Here is a 22,654-nt window from a genome sequence, read left to right as displayed (position 1 = left end):
CACCTCATCTTTCTACTCTTTGTTCAAATGGACAGGTTTTCTCTGACCTACGGAGTCAAAGAGCCCATTTGGATGTTGAATGCGGATTGGAGGATGACTCACATTTGCCGCTGGGATCTTACTGGCATGGCTACAGGAACATGGATGTCATAGAATCAGAGGATGACCTGGAACTAACTGAAAAGGTACAGAAGAAGCCTCATGCACTTTCCATGTGTTTTAGAGTTGGGCAGCATGTTCGCATCTGGCTGTCTTGCAAGGAGAGTCAGAGGTCAGGGCAGGGGAACAGTAAATCCACCGCAAACTTTTTACTGGACTCTCTTCCCCCCAATAAATTCAATGCCTTGGACAGTCATGATTAAAACCAAAATGGATTCACTGTCCCACTAGAATGGAAGCCACTAAGGAGGCTGGATACAATGGGACACAGACCTTTGTCTTTAGTGAGAGCCATGCAATGAATTTTACAATACAAGTCAGGTCAGATCTAGGATTCCAAGTAGACAACAAATTGAACATGAGTCGACAGTGTGATACGGCAGCTAAAAAGGCCTTGCTTATTTATCAAATAATTCCTGATGCTGCTGTTTATTCCACTGTCGGCTTTTGAGGGAAGGGAATGAGTTCGCCAGGGGTTCAGCAGCCCCTCCTTCCTTCCTTCCTTCCTTCCTTCCTTCCTTCCTTTTTTTCTTCCTTCCTTCGAAGAGATTTTGAAGAGGCCGCAATGGAGCCCAGGAAAGGCAGGAAAGAAAGGTTCTGCTTTGGAAATAGCCTCTCTGTGTATACTGTAGGTATATAGATATATATAGATGTATGTGTGTTTGCCTCTGCTGTTCTTATGGTTGGGAATGGAGCTGACGACTGAGGACCGAAGAAACGGTCAGTTTTGTGCAAATTCACAAGTCCAGTGTGTTGAAATAGCAAAGAACTTTATTGAGAACACATAGTCAGAAATTCAGTTTTTAAGCCACAACTGCCCTCCCAAGCCAAAGAATATATTGAAAACCCTAAACCTAAAACTCAACCTTCTACCAAACCTAGCCCCCACCTACAATTCCCACCATCTATCCTCCACTATTTACCAGCCCCACTTTGCCATCCTTCTCACACGCACAATCTCTCCCTGCCCCAGACATTCGAAGAAGCTTGCTCCCTTTGTGTTACTACCGGTCCCCAACTTTTGCCGGCCAACATCCCACAAATTTTGAATGCTATCATTGGTATTCTAGTTAGCTGCAACAAATCCCAGCCCCCCATCTAACTAACCTAAACCACGACCCACAATCCCCTGCCAATTTTATAACCCAAAGCAATTATCTTTACTAGTAGCAATTAAAAACTAAAGTTAACAAAACATAACTTTAAAACATACACAGGCATATGGACAGAAAACTTGTAGATATAAAATCATAAGGGCCTTTTAGCACCTCTGGATTGAAGAAATATTTTTGTATTTCTTATTTACAAAAATAATGTTTGTTCACTGCTTGGATTTGTGTGGCTTCTCTCCTGTGTAGCCTCTCTGGTGATTGAATAGGCCTGACCTCCAAGAAAAACATTTCCCACAATGCTGGCATTTGTATGTCTTCTCTCCTGTGTGGACTCTCTGATGTCTCACTAGGTATGACTGCTGAGAAAAACCTTTCACACAATGCTGGCATTTGTATGGCTTCTCTCCTGTGTGGATTCTCTGATGTGTCACTAGGTTTGACTTTGAAGAAAAACATTTCCCACAATGCTGGCATTTGCATGGCTTCTCTCCTGTGTGGATTCTCTGGTGTGTCAGTAGGGTTGAGTGCTGAGAAAAACCTTTCCCACAATGCTGGCATTTGTATGGCTTCTCTCCTGTGTGGATTCTCTTGTGTATCACTTGGTGTGACTGCCGAGAAAAACATTTCCCACAATGCTGGCATTTGTATGGCTTCTCTCCTGTGTGGATTCTCTGGTGTCTCACTAGGTTCGACATAAAAGAAAAACATTTCCCACAATGCTGGCATTTGTATGTCTTCTCTCCTGTATGGACTCTCTGATGTATCACTAGGTGTGCCTTCCGAGAAAAACCTTTCCCACAATGCTGGCATTTGTATGGCTTCTCTCCTGTGTGGATTCTCTGGTGTGTCAGTAGGTTTGAGTGCTGAGAAAAACAGTTCCCACAATGCAGGCATTTGTATGGCTTCTCTCCTGTGTAGATTCTTTGGTGTCTCACTAGGTTCGACATAAAAGAAAAACATTTCCCACAGTGCTGGCATTTGTATGTCTTCTCTCCTGTATGGACTCTCTGATGTATCACTAGGTGTGCCTTCTGAGAAAAACCTTTCCCACCATGCTGGCATTTGTATGGCTTCTCTCCTGTGTGGATTCTCTGGTGTCTCACTAGGTTCGACATAAAAGAAAAACATTTCCCACAATGCTGGCATTTGTATGTCTTCTCTCCTGTATGGACTCTCTGATGTATCACTAGGTGTGCCTTCCGAGAAAAACCTTTCCCACAATGCTGGCATTTGTATGGCTTCTCTCCTGTGTGGATTCTCTGGTGTGTCAGTAGGTTTGAGTGCTGAGAAAAACAGTTCCCACAATGCAGGCATTTGTATGGCTTCTCTCCTGTGTAGATTCTTTGGTGTCTCACTAGGTTCGACATAAAAGAAAAACATTTCCCACAGTGCTGGCATTTGTATGTCTTCTCTCCTGTATGGACTCTCTGATGTATCACTAGGTGTGCCTTCTGAGAAAATCCTTTCCCACCATGCTGGCATTTGTATGGCTTCTCTCCTGTGTGGATTCTTTGGTGTGTCAGTAGGTTCGACTTAAAAGAAAAACAGTTCCCACAATGCTGGCATTTGTATGGCTTCTCTCCTGTGTAGATTCTTTGGTGTGTCAGTAGGTTCGACTTAAAAGAAAAACAGTTCCCACAATGCTGGCATTTGTATGGCTTTTCTGGTGTCTGGACTCTCCCATGACTGACAAGTTCTTCTGTAAAGAAGGATAATGACAGATAATACTGAATATCAGAGTTAACAGAGGAAAGTGTTAGCCCAAGATTTAGCCCTATGTTTACTCCTCCCTAATTGATATTAAAGTAAGTTGGAGTCACATTCCAATAACTCATTGGCAAAGGCAGAGTAAGGGGGCTGGGACCTGGACTCCAATTTTGGTGAGGGTCAAGTGCCAGGGAGCAGCCTTAAAACAGCCTTAAAACATCTATAAGACAGGCATGGACTACTGATGGGGTTTGGAGGAGATCCATTTGAAAAATTTGTCCTACATTTGTCCCGGTTTATATATATATTTATTTTTTTTAAAAAAATTATTTAATTATTTATTTTTTGGCTCCGGCCCCCCAGTTGTCTGAGGGACAGCAACCTGGCCCCCAGCTCAAAAAGGTTGCCTACCCCTGGTCTAGATCTTTCAATTCCTGTTTTTCGTTTTGCCAAGTCTCTATTTGTGGGGTTATTATAGGTAATTTCCAGTTCTATGCTATTATCCTTCTTGCAGCCGATATTAAGTATAATAATATTTCCCAATATTTCCTTTCTTCCTCTGGGTCTAGTAATGAAGTCTTGCTTAACAGATATAGTTCTGGTCCAAACTCAAAATCAATTTTTAATATTAACTTTATTTCCAAATGAATCTTCACCCAAAAAGGCTTTATATATGTGCATTGCCACCACATATGTAAATATGTACCCATTTCTTTTTGGCATCTCCAACACCAGTTATCCTTTAATTTATAATTGAGTTTGATACCATCTATTTACAATTTTAAAATAATTTTCTTTTTTTTTGTGCAACAGTAATTTTTTTTTTGTTTTTCATTAGCTTTTCCCCATTTTTCCAAGTCTAAATTGTATCCCAATTCTTGTGCCCATTTTGTCATAGAATCTTTAATTTCCACTTCTTCAAGGGATCTTTTCAGTAAGATGTTATATATTTTACATAATTTTTTTTCATCTTCTTTCATTAATATTCATTATATTCTTTCTGAAAACCAAATAAACTCTTATCCTTTGTAAATCTGGCTTGGTAGACCTATTGTGACAAGGTCTATCATGCACATGATGAATTGGGCACAAGGCCATGAAGGTTCATGTTGCCAATCTCTTCCTTTTAGTTGGTTTCAAGGTGCTACAAGATTGCTTTGCATACTGTTGGGCATGCTTTGATTGTGAATTCCTGCATGGCAGGGGTTGGACTTGATGGCCTTTGTGGTCTCTTCCAACTCTACGATTCTATGATTCCTTCTTTAAGTTGAATATAATTCAACCAATTCATATGGCCTATTTTAGTTATGGTTTCTTCCTTTAATCTTAATATAACATTTCCTTCCTTATCATGAGTTCATATGTCTCTGTACCTTATCCATTTCTGATCTTTTCCCCATTGGCCTAAAAAAGCATCCTGTGGGGAAACCCAAAGTGGAAGTCCAATGTAAAACATTTGTTCACAATTAGCCAGTTTTCCTCAATAGATGTTCATTAAAGACTTTGTCACGTTTGGTCCCATCATACCAGACGTATGCAAAAAAGCTATTGCCTTTGAGATCCAGTTTGACTCGAATATTTTCAATATAATATACAATATAATAAATAAATATTATTTAGGGCATGGCTGGGATACTGAGGATGGATTCGGATACTGACTATCCCAACACATATAGTCTATTTAGACACAAAATAATTATGGTGCATTTAGCCACTTCTGGCCAAATTTCAGAGGCAAATGTCATTTTTAAAAAACAGTTCTGGGGAGCACTCTGGACTTGAGGGCCACTGGGCCCACCCCCAATTTAGATTCAGAGATGGTCTCCCATATACCCAACATTTCACAGACAGGAAAAGCAATGCACATGTGCACAAGCAACACCAGAAGGTGGAGAGGGTGGCCAAAGTTGTTTATGAGGAAGATCACACAAGCTAGGAAGGGCACAGCAATTTGCTTTTGGCTCAGTCTCGCAGCAAGGGAAGACACTTGCTACTTCTCTCCTCTCCTCTCCCCCCTTTTTAGTTGATGGGGTGCAAACTCCTTGGAAGTCATTTTGCAGCAACTGAAATGAGTTGAGGAGAAGGGGGAAAGTGGGAGGAGGAGAGAGAAACAGGGACATTTTTGAAAGCCCCTGAAAAAGTGGGGTGACAGAGGATTACCAGGAGTTTTACTGCCAAACTGGGACAATATGTTCTCCACTTGCTTTCATGAGCTGCCCCAGCAGTGACACAAATGAAACTAATAGTCAGGATGGCAACTCACCAAAGAGTTGTATTTCGACAGCCTCTTTCTCTTGGAGCCCAACTCCCTCTGCTTGGCTTCTCTGTTGGCCATTAGGTGGGAAGGGGGATCCTGGTGGCCCTGCACTTGGATCTCTTCCAGCAAAATATGCCCCAAAGCTGTGTAGAAGGAGACTGAGATGAAGTTCCTGAGAAAAGAGACTAGATTTAGGCTTGATTTGTCAAGAAACCCTGCATCACTCAAAGACACAGAGAACAGCATGCTGCTAGTAAGATACGCAGGTGACATATGCCTCCTTTGGGCCGATGTAGAGGTGAGCATCCCCTTCCTCCCTCTTCACCAAACAAAGCCCCCTGGACCTAGCATAGATTCACTGCAGCTCCCTTACACAACAGATACTCCATGTTAAAACACTTTTGACGTTGCTATGTTGTGCAGCATGTGAGGCAACACATTAACGTATGGTGCCAGATTCTCCACCTTGACTGTAGTCAGTAGCTTGTGAGCTGAAGAAACACCTGTCGCTTTCTCACTGAGCAAAGAGACCTTGTAATCTTCTCTCAGATGAGGCTTTTATTCATATAAGAAGCTCCACTGTGTTCAACACTATATACATCGACACCCTCCACCATCCACACCAGTAACAACCCACTCTGAGGCACACACTGTCTGACTCTTCCTCAGTGACAGTTGAGAATGACAGTTGACAGTTGCATCAACATTCCAGTGATGCACTGTTTAAATGCTGACACATCTAACTGCCACTAGAGCTGTCAATGCCTTCCACAACAGCTCCACCTAGTGGCCACATGCCTGTCATTTCCTCAGACCTGTTCACCATGGTCCTGACACTCCATGCCTTGTGAGAGTGGAGGGGGGTCAGGGGATGGGGAATTGGAGAGGACCCTGGCTATGTCCCTGTAGCTAGATGTGAAATGAGTGCATCATCTGCTGAAACCTCCTGACCTCCCCAGTGGCCCTCAGAGGAGAATGCCTTCCTTTTGCTTCTGGCCAGAGAAACACAGCTGGATGCTTCTCCAATGCCTCACACCCAACGCTCTCATCAGGCATGGAATGACCATGGAGCATGGCTTCCACAATTCCCATTTTGCATTTTGTATTCCTTCTAATTTCACATCTATTTTAAACCTCTCCCTCATTTGACGATAAAGAGACCAGTGACAATCTAGGCCAGATTCTTTAGGTTCTTCTTGTGTTTTGATCTCTAGTTTTCCTTGTGATTCTTTCAGTACATCCTTGTATCTTAACCATTTAGTTTTCTGGATACTTTTCCTCCCGAAAAGAGCCTCATGCGGCAAACACCATAAAGGTAATTTTTTGAACATATTCTACACTTGTTTTCCCCCCTAGATCTTCAAAAGAGCTTTTCTTACTAAATGATTTCTGCTTTCTTTATGAACTTTCTCTTTACCATAAATTAGGTATCCATGCCACCCAAATCTTAAATGTTCACCCTCCAGACATAACAACTGTTCATTCTCTAACAAAACCCATTCTCTAATACAAACTAAACAACAAGCAGCATCATAAAGTTTTGAGTTTGGCAAACCCAGCCCTCCTCTACTTTTGTCATCACAAAGTATTTTCGTTTTTATCCTGGCTCTTTTTTTTATTCCAGATACATTTTGAGATTTCCTTTTGCCATAGATTCAAGGGTTTTTCATTCTGGATGATGGGTATCGCTTGGAACAGAAACAGTATTTCAGGAAGGAAACTCATTTGGATGAGTGACATTTTTCCTAATAGCGATAAGTGTAGTTTCCCCCATTTTTCTAGGTCTTTTCTGATTTCCTTCCATGTGTCTCATATTTATTCTGAAATGGATCTGAGTTTTTATTTGTTAAATTTATTCCTAGATATTTAACTTTCTATCTTACTATAAATCCACTAATTTCTTCCAGGATTTCTTCTTCCTTTTCCCCATATTTTTTGTTATTAATGTTGTTTTGTCTCTGTTTCCTTTTAGTCCTGAAACATATTCCAATTCCACTATTACATCCATCAATTCTCTTGTGCTCTTTTCTGGGTTCTCCAGGGAATAAACAAATGTCGTCTGCAAAGACTCTCATTTTAAACTCAACGTATTTTAATGTTTATTTCCATTGATCTTATTTTCTAATCTTATCCTATTATTCAGTGCTTCAAGGATTAGAATGAACAAAAGGGGTGAAAGTGGAAAAGCTTGCCTTGTACCTTTAGAAATCTCAAATTCTTCTGTTTCTTTATAGTTAACAATTAGTTTGGCTCTTTGATCTTTATACATTGCCTTTATCCATCTTAAATAAGAAGCTCCTATTCTGATTTTTTCAAGTGTCGCAAATAACATATCCCATCCTATGTTATCGAAGGTTTATTCAAAATTGACAAAGATTAGTGCAAATTTTCTTCGTTCTGCCTTTCAAAATATTCAGTTATATTTAAGATGTTTAGTATGTTATCACTTTCCTTTAGATATTTAAGTTTATTCTGTATTTCCATTGCTTCTTCTGTATAGGGTTATGAGGGACGATTGCATCCTGGATTATGCTCATTTTTGGGATGTGAAGACCTATGTAAATTCATTTTATAAATCTAGTGAAACAAATACCTCACAAATCTCTAGTAAACAACACGTACACACACAGTCCCCACACAATTGACTCACTGGCGTACTGTGTGTCTGGGGTCTGGAAATCTCACTTCCTCTTTCTGGGAAGACAATGCTGCCAGAGACTGAATTTGGGACTTTATGTCTGCAAAGCATGGGACCATTCTCTCAGCTGCAACCCTTTCACACAATCCTGGACTGAAACATTTAAACAAAGTCCTCTTTCAGCTCCAGGAATAAATGCCTACCTTCAGTACAAAGACACAGACTTCTGCAGCCCCAGAAATGCCTCTCCTTCGGTCCTTTATGGCTGGAGCTTCCCTGGGTCAGAGGCCGTCTCCTCAGCCGTAGAGAAGGGTTGCTCTGAGTGCGAAGGAGGAGGAGGTCCAAGGGCTGAGGGAGGGAAGGCAATGGGGAAAAGGTCAGTGCCAATGGCCATGGAGGGCAGAAGGTGACAATGCCTAGGAAACTCCTCTGAGTCCCAGCCCTGGGAATGAGAGGCAGGAGTGAGTCCAGGGGGCTGAGGGGGTCTCCTTTCGCAAAGGGGGAGGCAAGGACCGGTGGACCCTCCCCAGCTAGGGCCCAAAGGGAGGGTCTCTTTCCCCACCTCTCTCTCCCAGCCCCCAAAGCCCAGGCCAGTGTTGCCAATCTGGTGACTTTCAAACCAAAATGGGCACTTTTCAGAGCCTTTGGTGTGATTTTGGTGATTGGTTTTAATGGTAATTTTGAGATTTGAAATAAGTATTTGGTGAGTTTTGGCCAAATGTTTGGGGAATTATCTTCGAGGCTTGTTGGCAACACTGCCAGCCTCCCTACTGGCCCTGAGTCCCTGACTCCCTTCCTCAGACCCCAAGGCCCCTTCCTTCCTTCCTTGGCCCCAAAATGGCAGGCCAGAGGTACAAAGGGACACGCTGCCTTCCTTTAGGCCCAAGGAGCCTGGCCTTCTTGCTCTGGAGCCTCAGTAGAAGAAGACATACTTCTGTTCAACTGAGGCCTCAGAGGGTCTGGAACATTATTCCCCACAGTCACAAGCAGCACAAAATGGCCGCCAGAATACAAAATGGTTGCCTCCGTCTCAGCGCTTGGCAGTTGATGGTTTGAGGCCTTCAGGGAACCCAAAATGGAGGATGAAAGGGCCCCAAAGTCGGAAGGGACCCGAAACAGGATTTCTGATCCTAAAGAAAGGTTTTCCTGATGGCATCCAATGGCTGTGAGAGCACAAAAAGTCCCCAAACAGGATTTCCAAAGCTTAACAACACCTAAACATTTCCCTGATGCTATTGAAAGGAGGAGCCTGATCCCTTCCTTAATTACAATTAATAGTGAAAAGTATTAATATTAAGAGAGCCCATCGTCCACAACCCAGCTCAGCTCTTGACCGCTCAGGGAGGCCAGTCCAGCTACAGGTGGCTCTCCGTCCGTCCGTCCTCCTTTCCTTCTGCATTCCTCCTCTTTTCCCCATTATCAGCCCCTTTCCCAAGAAGGCTGCATCCACACTATAGAAATAAGGCACTTTGGCACCACTTTAACCGCTCAGTGCTATGGAATCCTGGGATTTTACCTTTGGGACACTTAGCCTTCTCTGCCAGAGAGCTCTCATGCCACAAGAAACTACAGATCCCAGGATTCCATAGCATGGAGCAAGGAGAGTTAAAGCAGTTTCGAACTGGATTATTTCTGCAGTGCAGATACAGCCTGAGTTGGTTGTAAAAGGGCAGAAGCACCCAAGTCTTGTTTTTACCTTCCTAATAATGGGTTTCCTTTAAAAGAAAGAAGCAGTTTGCTTTTTGTCTAATCCTTATTCTTCTTTTTGTTTGTTTGTTTGTTTGTATGTATTATTCTTGGTAATATGAGTTATTCTGTTCTGCCTCCTTCCTTCTTCCCTGAAAATCTATTAATAAGAAAACTGGGGAGACTTTTAAAACCTCCCAAAGGAGACACTTTTGGCCTTTTTTGGGGGACAAGCCTCCTCTTAGAAGCCAAAGCCCAATGTTTGTGAAGAAGAAGAATAAGGCTTGTATTAAAACTATCTTCCCCATTTCTGACCCCTTTTAAAACCCTTGTTCCGCAGAAGGAGCAGAGCTGTGTAATAAGAAAACCCTCTCAGAAAAGAGACACAAAAGACACACAAAGAGACACACTTCCTTCCTTTTGGCCCAAGGAGCCTGGCCTCCTTCTGACTCTGGAGCCTCAGGAGAGAAAGAGAAGCCTCTGTTCAACTGAGGCCTCAGAGAAGGTTCTGGAACATTGTTCCCCACAGTCACAAGGAGCACAAAATGGCCGCCAGAACACAAAATGGCCACCTCTGCCTGAGTAGTAGATACTCTAAGGAAGTATTTACTATAAATAACAAAATATAACTAAAATATAAGTCCTACAAGATATTAAGAGTCTTGCATCTACAATGTTTGTATGTATATAATATTCAGTTCATACAAGCTATTAAAATAATTAATAAACCTAAGCGTCCAATTCTGAGACTAACTTCCAAGATCCGCTCTTTAACTCTCTCTCCCTCGATCTCCAACCGACACAGTTCCCCCAACTGTCTCTTGGTCTCTCAGGCCTTATATCTCCTTCTCACGGAAGCTTCCAGAAGAACCTTTATCTTGCTCTCTGATTGGTCAAGAGAGCCTTCCGTAGCAGTGATGTCACTCTGCATTTCCATAAACCTCCCTTTACTGCCTGAAGGAGACCTCCATTGACTGGAGCCCAAGGCAAGGCTTGCCCCTATTTCCCAATGTTGTTCTTGGTGTCTGCCTCCCAGTTGTTTCCAGGTCTTATGGTGACCTTATGGGAGTCTCTGAAGGGGTTTTCTTGGCAGGTTCCTTCAGAGTGGGTTTCCCAGGGCCATCCTCTGAGGCTGAGAGAGTGCGACTTTATCATCATCATCATCATCATCATCATCATCATCATTTATGTCTATAGCGCTGTAAATATACACAGTGCTGTACATACAAATGACCAAGTCAATAAAAATAAAACCTGCCAATCTACAAAATATGTATAAAACTAGGCAATAATATAAAACAGAATTGGATAAAATAAGCATCAACATCAACATGAGGGACGTTTTTGCCATGCTTCTGGGAAGCGAGCGGAGGACACCTCATCTTATGGCCTTATATTGACCCAGGGGTCCCACAAAACATGGCGGAAGTGCCCCTCGCATCCCAAGATCACGAAAAGACCCCAGACATTTTTGACCACTGTGGGTTACAGAGAAGTCCCTGATGCATGGAGCCGTGGGTCATGCTTTGCCCACCACATTTTAACCTGAAAGGGAAGCCCAGGTGGGATGGGAAGAATCTGGTGTCACTTTTAAGGCATGTATTATTTAAGCATGAGCTGTTTTGCATCATTTCAAATGTGTATTTTTATTTCTTGCAACGTAGTAGGGCCCAGGGCAGTTCACCAATGCTCCCAGAAAGGGATTTCAGAGAGGACTGCTTTGGGTTCTTGGTGGGAAGCAGCAGTTGTATTCCATGGGCACAAAAGGAAGGTCCCAGAAGGTCCAATGCTTCAGACAGCGACTCCTCCCCAACCGCAGAGGCCCTGCTCCTAGGTCTCTGGCCTCTCAGCCTGGAGAGACACAGCTTCTTTCCAGGGAGCTCTCCATTCGGCCTCCCTCTCTCCTCTCCCAAAATGGAGGACAAAAGAAGGTTCTGGCTACTAGGGTTGCCATGACTCTCTTCCACAAAACTCCAGACGCAAGTCTACAAAAGCATATGCTACAACTTTTTTCACACAGTTAGTCTCAAAGATGCTACAAGATCCCTTAGGATACTGATATTCCTGAATAACATGGCTTATGGTTGAATCTGCACTGCAGAATTCATGCAGTTTGACATCGCTTTAACTGCCATTTCTCAATGTGATGGGATTCTGGGATTTGTAGTCTCTTTTCACACTAGAGCTCCCTGAGAGAGGCTACATAGCTCACAAAACTACAGATCCCAGATCTCCATAGAATTGACCCATGGCAGTTAAAGCAGTGTTGAAATGTATGACTTCTGTAATGCAAATTAAACCTCTGTCTCTGAATCCTAGCCCCTTGGAGGAGACCTTAGCAAAGGTGAGTCCCCCTTGACTTCTATGGGGCAGAGAGGGAGGGAGGGAGAAAAGCCCCAAACAGCCATGAGATGAAGAGGGATTCCTACTCTAGGGATCATATCCAGAGGTTGCCATGCTGGCCGGACCATACAGCAAACCACAATAACACCCACAATCCACAAAACAGGGATACCTTTAGTGGCCAACCAAAATGCACAAAATAGATAAAACAAGCTTTTGAAACTCAGCTGGCTTCTTCATTGGGAAAAAGTGTTAAACATCAAACAGGACAAAGGTATCACTGTTTTGTGGATTTCTGAGGTTATTGTTTGCAGCATGGCCAAAAAAACCTTCTTCTAGATATGCTTTCTAGATTTCAGGATTCTGTACTTTTTAAAACTTTATTGGTAAAAGGGAAAAAAAACCTATGGGACCAACAACAATAACACAGATACAATTAAAAGACTTGACAAATACAAATATTCACAAGCGACAAAACTTGTAAAACATACTAAATGACATCCAAACTCACCATACATCCAACCTCAGATTCCACAACAAACAAACTAAAAGACTTCCAAAGTTTATGTTCTTTGCTGTGTCTTTGTTTTCTCTTTATCTGTTGTTTGCCCTTCAGTCTTTCTTTTTTGATATAGTCCAGCACTTTATCCCAGTCTTCTATCAATCTATACATTTTAGTTTTGTTTTGTTTCTGTAAGATCCTTGTGAGTTCATCTGCTTCCAATGCATCAAATAGTCCTAACAGCCTTCCTCTACTTCAAGAACTTTCCTTTGTCTCCATTCTTTTGCTAGGGTCATCCTTGCTGTTTTTGCTAGGGTCATCCTTGCTGTTGTGTCACACCTTCCCCCGTTAATCACTGGGCAGTGAATCCTATCTTTCCCATGGCTCCCCACATTTCTCCTAACCTGATCCCCATTCGGCCTCTCCCTGTCTCCCTGCTTCCCTTCCTCTGTTCCCTCTGGAACTGCCGCTCTGCTGCCCCTAAAGCAACAGCAATTCATGACCTTTTTCTCTCTAAATCCTTTAACCTCCTCGCTCTCACAGAAACCTGGCTCCCAGCCCATGATACTACAACCTCCGCTGCCCTTTCTTTTGGTGGTCTCTCCTTCACCCACTCCAGCCGCCCTGAGGGTCGAGGAGGAGGGGTTGGTATCTTGCTATCTAACTCCTGCCAGTTTCAAGTTCTATCTTTTCCCCCCAGCTATCATTCCTCTTCTTTTGAGTTTCATCCTATTAGACTCTTTTCTCCTCTACAGCTCCGGGTTGCAGTCATCTATCGCCCTCCTGGTTCTGCCACCCAGTTCCTATCTGACTGAATCATGGCTGACATTCTTTCTTTCAGATTCAGTCCCCACTTTGATCCTAGGTGACTTTAATATCCACGTTGATGATTCCAATAACCCGACAACATCTCACTTTAACTCTCTCCTGGCTTCTTTTGGCCTCCAACCACACTCCAACTCTTCAACTCATTCTCTTGGTCACTGTCTTGACCTGGTTCTTGCTGCAAACTGCGCCATTTCTGACTACCTGGCACCTGACTTTCCACTTTCTGACCATCATTTAATCTCCTTTCCTCTAGATGGATTAGGGGGAAAAATAGACAACTTAGCTAAAGAGATATCAGGAGTGAAAGTGGAGGTGGAGGAAGTATTAGAAAGAACGGAAAGTCTGGAAAAAAAACAGAAGAATTGGAAAAGGCTCAATTAAGGGAACAACAGAGTAATCTTCTGCAGCAGGTCAGATATAGGGAAAGGGCAATTAAAATTAGGGAAATTAAAGAACAAGACAAATAAATATATGACAAAATTATACCTGTGCTGGCAAAATATGTGGATATTGAGGAGGATTTGATGGAGGCACAGATTGATAAGATATTTAGACTTAGCTCAAAGATAGCAAAGGAAAGGAAATTGGACAGAGACATTACGGTATGTTTTACAAGCTCAAGGATGAGAGAGCAAATATTGCAAAGAAATTATGAGAAAAATTGATTGTGGAAGATAGAATAGTGGAAATTTATAAGGATTTACCATTGCAAATAATTAGAAAGAGACAGGAATATAAATTCCTAACAATATTCTTTTGCAGTAAGAATGAGATACTGTACAGATGGGATATGATAGAAGGAGTGATCTTTCATTACCATCAGAGGAGATATAGGATAAGTACAATAGAACAAGGAAAAGCCTTTTATTAGAGATTAAGCAGAGATAACAGAGAGCAAGAAGAAAGAAATAAAGAAAGGGACAAGAAGGAAGGAGAAAGTGTAAATAGACAAAGAGAAGAAAAGACCCAGAGAAAAGGGCAAGGAAGGAGAGATAATCTAGGGATTAAGGAGGTAAATACTGACAATTTGGGAAACAAAAGCTCAGAAGAGGGTTACTCAGGAGAGATAGGAAAGTCTACATAAAAGACATAAGAACCTCTCTAAAAGGAAAATGGGGCTTAAAATAGTTTCGTGGAATGTAAAAGGAATAAGCCAAGAGAGAAAGAGAAAGCATGTAATGCAGTATCTAGGGAAGAATAATTTTGATTGATTGTGTTTACAGGAAACAAAAATAAAAGATGGAGATATAAAATATTTGAGAAATAGTAAACTGGGGACATTATTTTGTGCCACAGTAAATAAAAGGAAGAGGGGAGTTGCAATCTTTGTGAATAAAAGGTATGCAGCAAAGCTACTGAAGAAAGATAAAGACGGTAGATTCTTGTGTGTGGAGATTTTGATAGATAATGTTAAATATGTACTGATTAATGTTTATGGGCCATTAGAGAAGAAGGAAACCTATTACAGAAATTTGGCGGAGGTTAAGAGAGAAGTTGATAATGACAAATTAATCTTGACAGGAGATTTCAATGGAGTTCTAAATCCAATTTGGGACAGGAAATCCCAGAAAAAAGTAATTAAGAAAACACAAGGAAAATTACCAAGAGGTTTTTTGTTTTAAAAGAGGAATTTAATTTGTTAGATGTTTGGTCACATTGTAATGGGAACAAAGGAGGGTATACCTTCTATTCAGATGCACATAAATCCTTCTCAAGGTTGGATATGTTTTTCGTGACGAAGCAACTGGTTACTAAAGTGAAAAAAATGGAAATTTGGCCAAGGACGATGTCGGATCATAATATGATAGAGCTGGAATTAAATATAAATTGGGACAAAAATACAGGATGGAGAATGAAAGAGGATATCCTAGATGATGAAGAATTTGTAAATAAGGTAAAGAGAGAGTTAAAGATGGTTTTTAAAGGAAACAGTGGAAAGGAGGTAAAAATGAAGGTTGTATGGGATACTAGTAAGGCATTTGTAAGGGGACTATTTATACAAAGAACAATGGAAATAAAAAAACAACAAAAGGAGAAAGAGGAAAAAATTAGGAATGAATTTAAAATTAGAGAACAAAAACTACAACAAACAAAAGGGGATAAAAAATAATGAATGAAATAAAACTATTGAAAGAACAATTAGAGAAAAAAATGACAGAGGAAATAGCTATAAATTTAAGAAGATCAAAGCAAAATCAATTTGAGAATGCTAATAAAATAAGCCGACGGATGGCTAATAGATTAAAGAATGAGAGAGAAAAGAAAATGATAACTAAAATTAAACAAAATAACACAATCATAACGGAACAAGGGAAAATTAAAAATACTTTCACTACATATTTTGAAAAATTATTTGAGGAAAAAGGTGAGCAGATATATTCAGAAAATCAGTTAATAGAAATAATTGATAAATATAATGAAATAAAATTAAGATCAGAACTATAGTGTTTAGGTCTTCAGCTTCCAGGACTGGGTGCAGTTAGCATATCAACTGAAGGAGATAATAGGCACTCCTCGCCGTCACATGTATCTGAGCTGACATCTGGAGTGATGGATCCAGGAGCATCCCCCAAACTACTAACACAGTCCTTTAGGGAAAGTGTGACCCCTTATACAGGTGGATCACACATGTCAAACATCCATACCTGGATTGGGATCTCCAGCATTACGCAGCTCTGTCTTATCTGGATTCAGCTTCATTCTGTTTTTTTCTCACCCAGCCCATTAATTCTTCAAGACATTCATTCAGAGGGGAGATGCCTTTCTTAGTTGACGCTGAAGTCCGGGACATGGAGAGATATATCTGGCATTCCTCAGCATACTGATAACACCCCATGCCATGTCTCCAGATGATCTCTCCCAGCAGCTTCATGTTTATGTGTCCTAAGGAACATCAGATTTAAGCTCCCTCTTAGAGGACCAACTATCCCCAAGATTCTCCATCTAGAATCTGCCCAAGAGATAGGACCAGAACCACTGCAATGCATTGCCTCCTCGTCCCCAATTCCTTCAGACGTTCAAGAAAGATGCCATGGTTGATGGTATCGAAGGACCGTGAGAGATCCAAAAGCACCAGCAGGGTTGCACTTCCCCTGTCCATACTCAAGCGGAGATAATCTACTAAGGCGACCATAACAGTCTCGACTCCATATCCCATCCTGAAGCCAATTTGAAATGGGTCTAGATAATCTGTTTCATCCAAGACCACGTGGAGTTGAAGAGCAACAGCTTTCTCAATCACCTTGTTTAGAAATGGAAGATGGGAGACCGGTCTGTATTTGTTCATGTCCAAGGGATTTAGGGAGGGCTTTTTCAGAAGCGGCTGTACCACCGCTTCATTTATGGAAGATGGAAAATAGCCCTCCCTCAGAGATGCATCTATGATATATCTCAGGTGAGTCCTAAGTGCATCTCCTCCTTGGATGACTAGCCATGAAGGGCAAGGGTTGAGAGGGCAAGTTGTCTTCTTCACACTTCCAAGGAGCTTGTCCATGTCTTCAGTACTCACAGATTTAAATTGATCCAGGATGATCCCATTCACAGAGTCACTGGACACCTCACCTATAGCATCAGCAATAATGTCAGCATCCAAGTTGGCTCTTATCTGAGAGATTTTATTTGCAAAATGGTCATTTAAAGCATCACAGTGAGCTGTGGAAGGCTCTAATAATGGGTTCTGGGGGGGGGGGGGAGTGCCTGAGTCAGGTCCCAGATTCCCCCCTCCTCCCCCCAAGACCCCAGAGAAAACTCCCCCCCCCCCCCCAAAAATAATGTTGTTTCCAATGCTATTGAAGCCTATGCTGTGTGGTGCTCTTTATTTGGCACAAAAATCTTCTCCAAATGAGGCATCAGAAGGGAGGGCCTCTCCTCTGCCCCACTTTCCAGGATGGAGGGGGCTCCTCAAAGCCCTTTTTATCTTTGGACCCCCCTCCGTGGTCATGCCTCTCTCTAATGGTCCCCCCGTCTTCTCTTCTCATGATAACCCCCAAGTACCAGGGCCCCAAGGAATCCCCCGAGGAGGGGGCAGGGAAGGAAAGAGGGAGAGGAGACCTGGCAGGCCCCCTGCGTTTTGGTTGGGGGGAGAAGAGGGGATTCCTTCTCCTTATAATCCCCAAGCCCCCCCCCCCCCCGAAGACATTCCAGCCATTCCTCTGAACAAACAATGGTTCCCCCCCCCCCCATTTCCATCCTTCCTTCCCTCAGAACAGAGTGTGATGGCAGCAATGGCTTTAGGGCTGAGACTGTGCATGCACACATACATCCAAAGACCCCTTCTGATCATGCGCGGGGATCACCAGGGCTTTACTGCTCCTGCTGTTTATTCCACTGGCGGCCTTTGAGGGAAGGGAAGGAGTGTGCCGGGGGTTCAGCAACCTCCCCTTCCTTCCTTATTTTGAGGACACTTCGAAGAGGCCACAATGGAGCCCAGGAAAGGCAAGAAAGGAAGGCTCTGCATTGGAAATAAAGTCTATGTATACACACACACACACACACACACACACACACATAAATGTATGTGTGTTTGCCTCTGCTGTTCTTATAGCTTGGAATGGAGATGATGGCTGAGAAGAGAAGAAAGGGTAAATTTTGGGCAAATGCAGAACTTCTGTACACCAATGAGTCCAGTCTGTTGAAACAACAAAGAATTTTATTGAGAACACATAGTCAGAAATTCAGCGTTTACGTCAGAACTGCCCACTCCAATCCAAACAATACATTAAAACCCCCAAACCTAAAACTCCACCCTCTTAAAACCTAGCCCCCACCTTCAATTCCCACAGTCTAGGCCCCACAGGTAACAAGCCCCCCTTTACCATTCCCAGAAACTAGCCATCTTCCTGTTAATATCAGCCTCCACTTTCTTCAGACAACATCCCACAAATTCCAAACGCTATCTTTCCCAAAACTATTCTAACCAACTGCAACAAATCCCAGCCCCACATTTAGCTAACTTATACCACGAACCACAATCCCCAGCCAAAGTTACAACCTGAAACAATTATCTATTCTATTAGCAATTAAAACCTAAATCTAACAAAATACAATTTTAAAACATAAACAGACATATGGACAGAAAAAACAAAATCACAAGGGCCTTTTCTTAGCACAGCAGGACTGCAAATATATTTTTTGTATTCCTTATTTACAAAAATAATGTTAGTTCACTGCTGGCATTTTTATGGCTTCTCTCCAGTGTGGATTCTTTGATGTCTCACTAGGTCTGACTTCTGAGAAAAACATTTCCCACAATGCTGGCATTTGTATGGCTTCTCTCCAGTGTGGATTCTTTGATGTCTCACTAGGTCTGACTTCTGAGAAAAACATTTCCCACAATGCTGGCATTTGTATGGCTTCTCTCCAGTGTGGACTCTCTGATGTCTCACTAGGTGTGACTTCATAGAAAAACATTTGCCACAATGCTGGCATTTGTATGGCTTCTCTCCTGTGTGGACTCTCTGATGTCTCACTAGGTGTGACTTCATAGAAAAACATTTCCCACAATGCTGGCATTTGTATGGCTTCTCTCCTGTGTGGACTCTCTGATGTGCCAATAGGTATGACTTGGAAGAAAAACATTTCCCACAATGCTGGCATTTGTTTGGGTTCTCTCCTGTGTGGACTCTCTGATGTGCCAATAGATATGACTTGGAAGAAAAACTTTTCCCACAATCCTGGCATTTGTTTGGGTTCTCTCCTGTGTGGACTCTCTGATGTGCCAATAGGTATGACTTTGAAGAAAAACATTTCCCACAATGCTGGCATTTGTATGGCTTCTCTCCTGTGTGGACTCTCTGATGTGGCACTAGGTTTAACTTCACTGAAAAACATTTCCCACAATGCTGGCATTTGTATGGCTTCTCTCCTGTGTGGACTCTCTGATGTTTCACTAGGTCTGACTTCCAAGAAAAAGATTTCCCACAATGCCGGCATTTGTGTGGCTTCTCTCCTGTGTGGACTCTCTGATGTATCACTAGGTGTGACTTCGTACAAAAACATTTCCCACAATGCTGGCATTTGTATGGCTTCTCTCCTGTGTGGACTCTCTGATGTGTCACTAGGTATGACTTCGTACAAAAACATTTCCCACAATGCTGGCATTTGTATGGCTTCTCTCCTGTGTGGACTCTCTGATGTGTCACTAGGTATGACTTCGTACAAAAACATTTCCCACAATGCTGGCATTTGTATGGCTTCTCTCCTGTGTGGACTCTCTGATGTGTCACTAGGTGTGACTTCATACAAAAACATTTCCCACAATGCTGGCATTTGTACGGCTTCTCTCCTGTATGGACCCTCCGATGCATGATAAGAATTGACTTGTAAGCAAAATGTTTCCCACAATGCTGGCATTTATGTGACTTGTTTCGTGGGTGGACTCTCTCATGACTCAAATGTTCTTCTGTAAAGAAAGACAATGACATATGAGACTGAAAATCAGAGTTAAGAGAGGAGTGTGTTACTCCATGATTTAGCTCTCATTAACCCCTCCTTATTAGAGATAAAATTAAGAAAGTTTCTGTGAGTAACCTAAGCATGACCCTGCTGCTTATGCCCCTAAATCCATGGAACAATTGTATACTTACTTATAGGAGTTAACAAAGAAGAGATTGGAGGGGAATTTGCTTAAGGGAATCAGTGGAAGCAGATAGTCAGACAAAGGATATTCTATTAAACATGTGTAGAAATATTTTGACTGACAGGTGGCATCATATCCTGTGAGACTGCCATAGAGTCCTGAGTCAGAGCCCAAGGCATGATGGAAGCTAACTGCAGAGGATGCTTCATGCTGTTTGGCTCCAGGAGATGACTCACAGCCAATACAGTATACAGCTCACATGCGGATTGGTGTGGATTGGATTGGAATTGTATGTACAAGAGATAGTCAAGTTCATGGAACTCGGAGAGGAGAGCTTGCAAATATTTGCATTATTAGGAGCAGGTAACTAGTGATTTGAGAAACCCATGTTTTTCTTGTCGTTCATTGAGAACTTGATGAGAATTTCTTTTAAAAATATTTGTTCCACAAATCCCACTTTCAAAAGGTGATTTCTTCTCTCCCTTTCAGCAGCTAGCGAAATATTTTTAACAGATTTCTCGAATGACAATAAAAGACAAGTCGAATAATTATGCTAATTACTTTGCATTTCAAACTCAATTACCATCTCAAAAGGAAGTTTGGCAGATGTTTAAAGACCATTCCTATGCTTAAAAAAAACCTGAAGGCACACACACAAAAGGGGGGGGGGATCCCAGTCTCAACAAATAAACTATGATCAAAGCCCCAACAAGAAATGGTAGAGTTGAGGGGACCCTCAAGGACCATCCAGTCCAACCCCCTTCTTCTTTGAAGTAATATATAGGAATACATGGTATCCTAGAGGACATGTAGTCTGACCCCTGTTCAACATCAGGATGGCACTGGAAGATGGGACAAACTGAGGGTTTTCTTGACATAAAGAGGAGTTTTGCCATGGGATGCCGCTGAAGTTGAGACAGTGTGGCCCTCACAGATGAGAAGGGGAGGGGTGGGGTGCCAATTGGAAATGCTCTTCTGCCAAGCAGGAATCCTCAAGAAGGAGCAGAGTGGGGTGCGATGGGAGGAATTTTGCCATGGATAAAACCTACCATGAAGGAATACCAGTGAATTTCTATGGTGAACTGGGAGGCTAGAGTTCTAATCTCAGCTCAGCCATGTAAATCCACAGGGTGACATTGGGTAAGTCACACTCTCTCACTCATGGATGTTCTGCACTCTCCTTACCTATTATTACCATTATTGTTATCATTGCATGATAGGTTTGGCCCTTACCATCACCATGGGAGAGGTGCAGAGAGAGAGTTGGCCATGTACTGCCTCTGAGGCTGAGAGATCGTGACCCTCACAAAAGAGAAGAAGGGGCAGGTTGGAGTGCAATAGCAGGAATTCTGCCATGGATAAAACCTACCATGAAGGAATACCTAGGAGTTGCAGTTGAAGCTGAGAGCAAGTGACTTGCCCAAGGTCAGCCAGTGAATTTCTATGGTGAAGTGGGAGAATGAAGATCTACTGAACTTTTCCCCTTCCCCACTGCCATACTGTTGTGTGCCGTAATAAATTATGTAGTAAGAGCTCTTCCACAGTGGAATATACTCTCTTAGAGTTTAGTGGAGTCCTCTTCTTTGGAGGTCTTTAAACAGAGGCTGGATGGTGTTTGGAATGTGTATTCCTGCATGGCAGAAGTGGGTTGAACTGGAAGGCCCTTGTGGTCTAGTCCAACTCTATGATTCTGTAATGCTGGTGGATTCCAGTTCCTTACCCACAGAGGCCACATTCTCATAATTCTCCATCATTATATAATTGTACATCAATCTCTGCTTCTTCGTCAACAGTTTCCATTCATCCTCAGTGAAATATACAGCCACATCCGCAAAGGTCACCTGCAACAGAAAATAGCCCTCATCCACAGAGTGACTAAGCAAAAGGGGAGGAAAGAACATGGTGCCTCCAAATATTATTTCATCACTTCAGAATTCAGTCCAGGAAATAAATTTTAAATGCTGTCCACAAGAAAAAAGCTACTGGCTGTGAGATCAGTTTGTATTGAATCCTTTCAATATAATAAAAATATAATTCAGGCCATGTCTGGAATACAGAGGATGGATTAAGATACTGACTATCCCAACACATATAGTATATTTAGCCACAAAAGACTTATGGTGCGTTTAGCCATTTCTTGCCAAATTTTAGAACCAAATGTCATTATTAAAAAAACATTTGTGGGAAACACTCTGGGCTTGAGGGCCACTGGGCCCACCCCATATTTAGATCCAGAGATGTTCTCCCATATCCCCCAACTTTTCACAGATTGGAAAAGCAATACACATGTGGATAAGCAATCTAGAAGGCGGTGGAGATGGCCAAAGTTGTTTATGAGGAAGATCACACAAGCTAGGAAGAGCACAGCAATTTGCTTTTGCTTCAGCCTCCTGGGAAGGGCAATACCTCGCTTCCTTCTTTCCTTTCCCCACTTTTGAGTTGATGGGGTGCAAACTGAATGGCACTCAGGAATTGAAGTGAGCTGAGAAGGGGGAAAGTGGGAGGATAAGAGAGCAACCGGGACATTTTAAAAAGCCCCTGAAAAAGTGGGGTGACAGAGGATTAACCAGGACTGTCTCTGCTAAATTGGGAGAGTATGTTCTCTGCCTGCTTTCAAGAGCTGGCCCAGCAGAGATACAGATGAAACTAATAGTCAAGAACCTCAACTCACCAAACAGTTCTTGTATCTCTGCATCCTCTTTCTGTTGGAGCCCAACTCCCTCTGCTTGGCCTCTGTGTCGGCCATCAGGTGGGCAGGGGTCCTGGTGGTCTTGCACTTGGGTCTCTTCCAGCAAAAGGTGCCCCAAAGCTCTTCCAGCAAAAGGTGCCCCAAAGGGGGCCAAGA

The 22,654-nt window shown here is 42.4% G+C and overlaps 1 protein-coding gene across 1 annotated transcript; it reads right to left on the bottom strand.

Moving 5' to 3' along the window:
• Window positions 1-14,674: 14,674 nt before the first annotated feature.
• LOC149278054 (uncharacterized) lies at window positions 14,675-21,650 on the bottom strand (the record flags this gene model as incomplete). The annotated part of the gene is made up of 3 exons (XM_089502427.1): window positions 14,675-14,691; window positions 18,901-19,632; window positions 21,530-21,650. Coding segments are annotated over 3 exons (870 nt in total), but the record flags the coding sequence as incomplete, so codon positions are not given.
• Window positions 21,651-22,654: the final 1,004 nt, after the last annotated feature.

This window comes from Sceloporus occidentalis, unplaced genomic scaffold (assembly GCF_023333645.1).
Source record: "Sceloporus occidentalis isolate IW3139 unplaced genomic scaffold, rSceOcc1.0.p SCAF_202, whole genome shotgun sequence".
NCBI lineage: Eukaryota > Metazoa > Chordata > Lepidosauria > Squamata > Phrynosomatidae > Sceloporus > Sceloporus occidentalis.
This window is presented reverse-complemented; position numbering and strand designations above follow the sequence as displayed.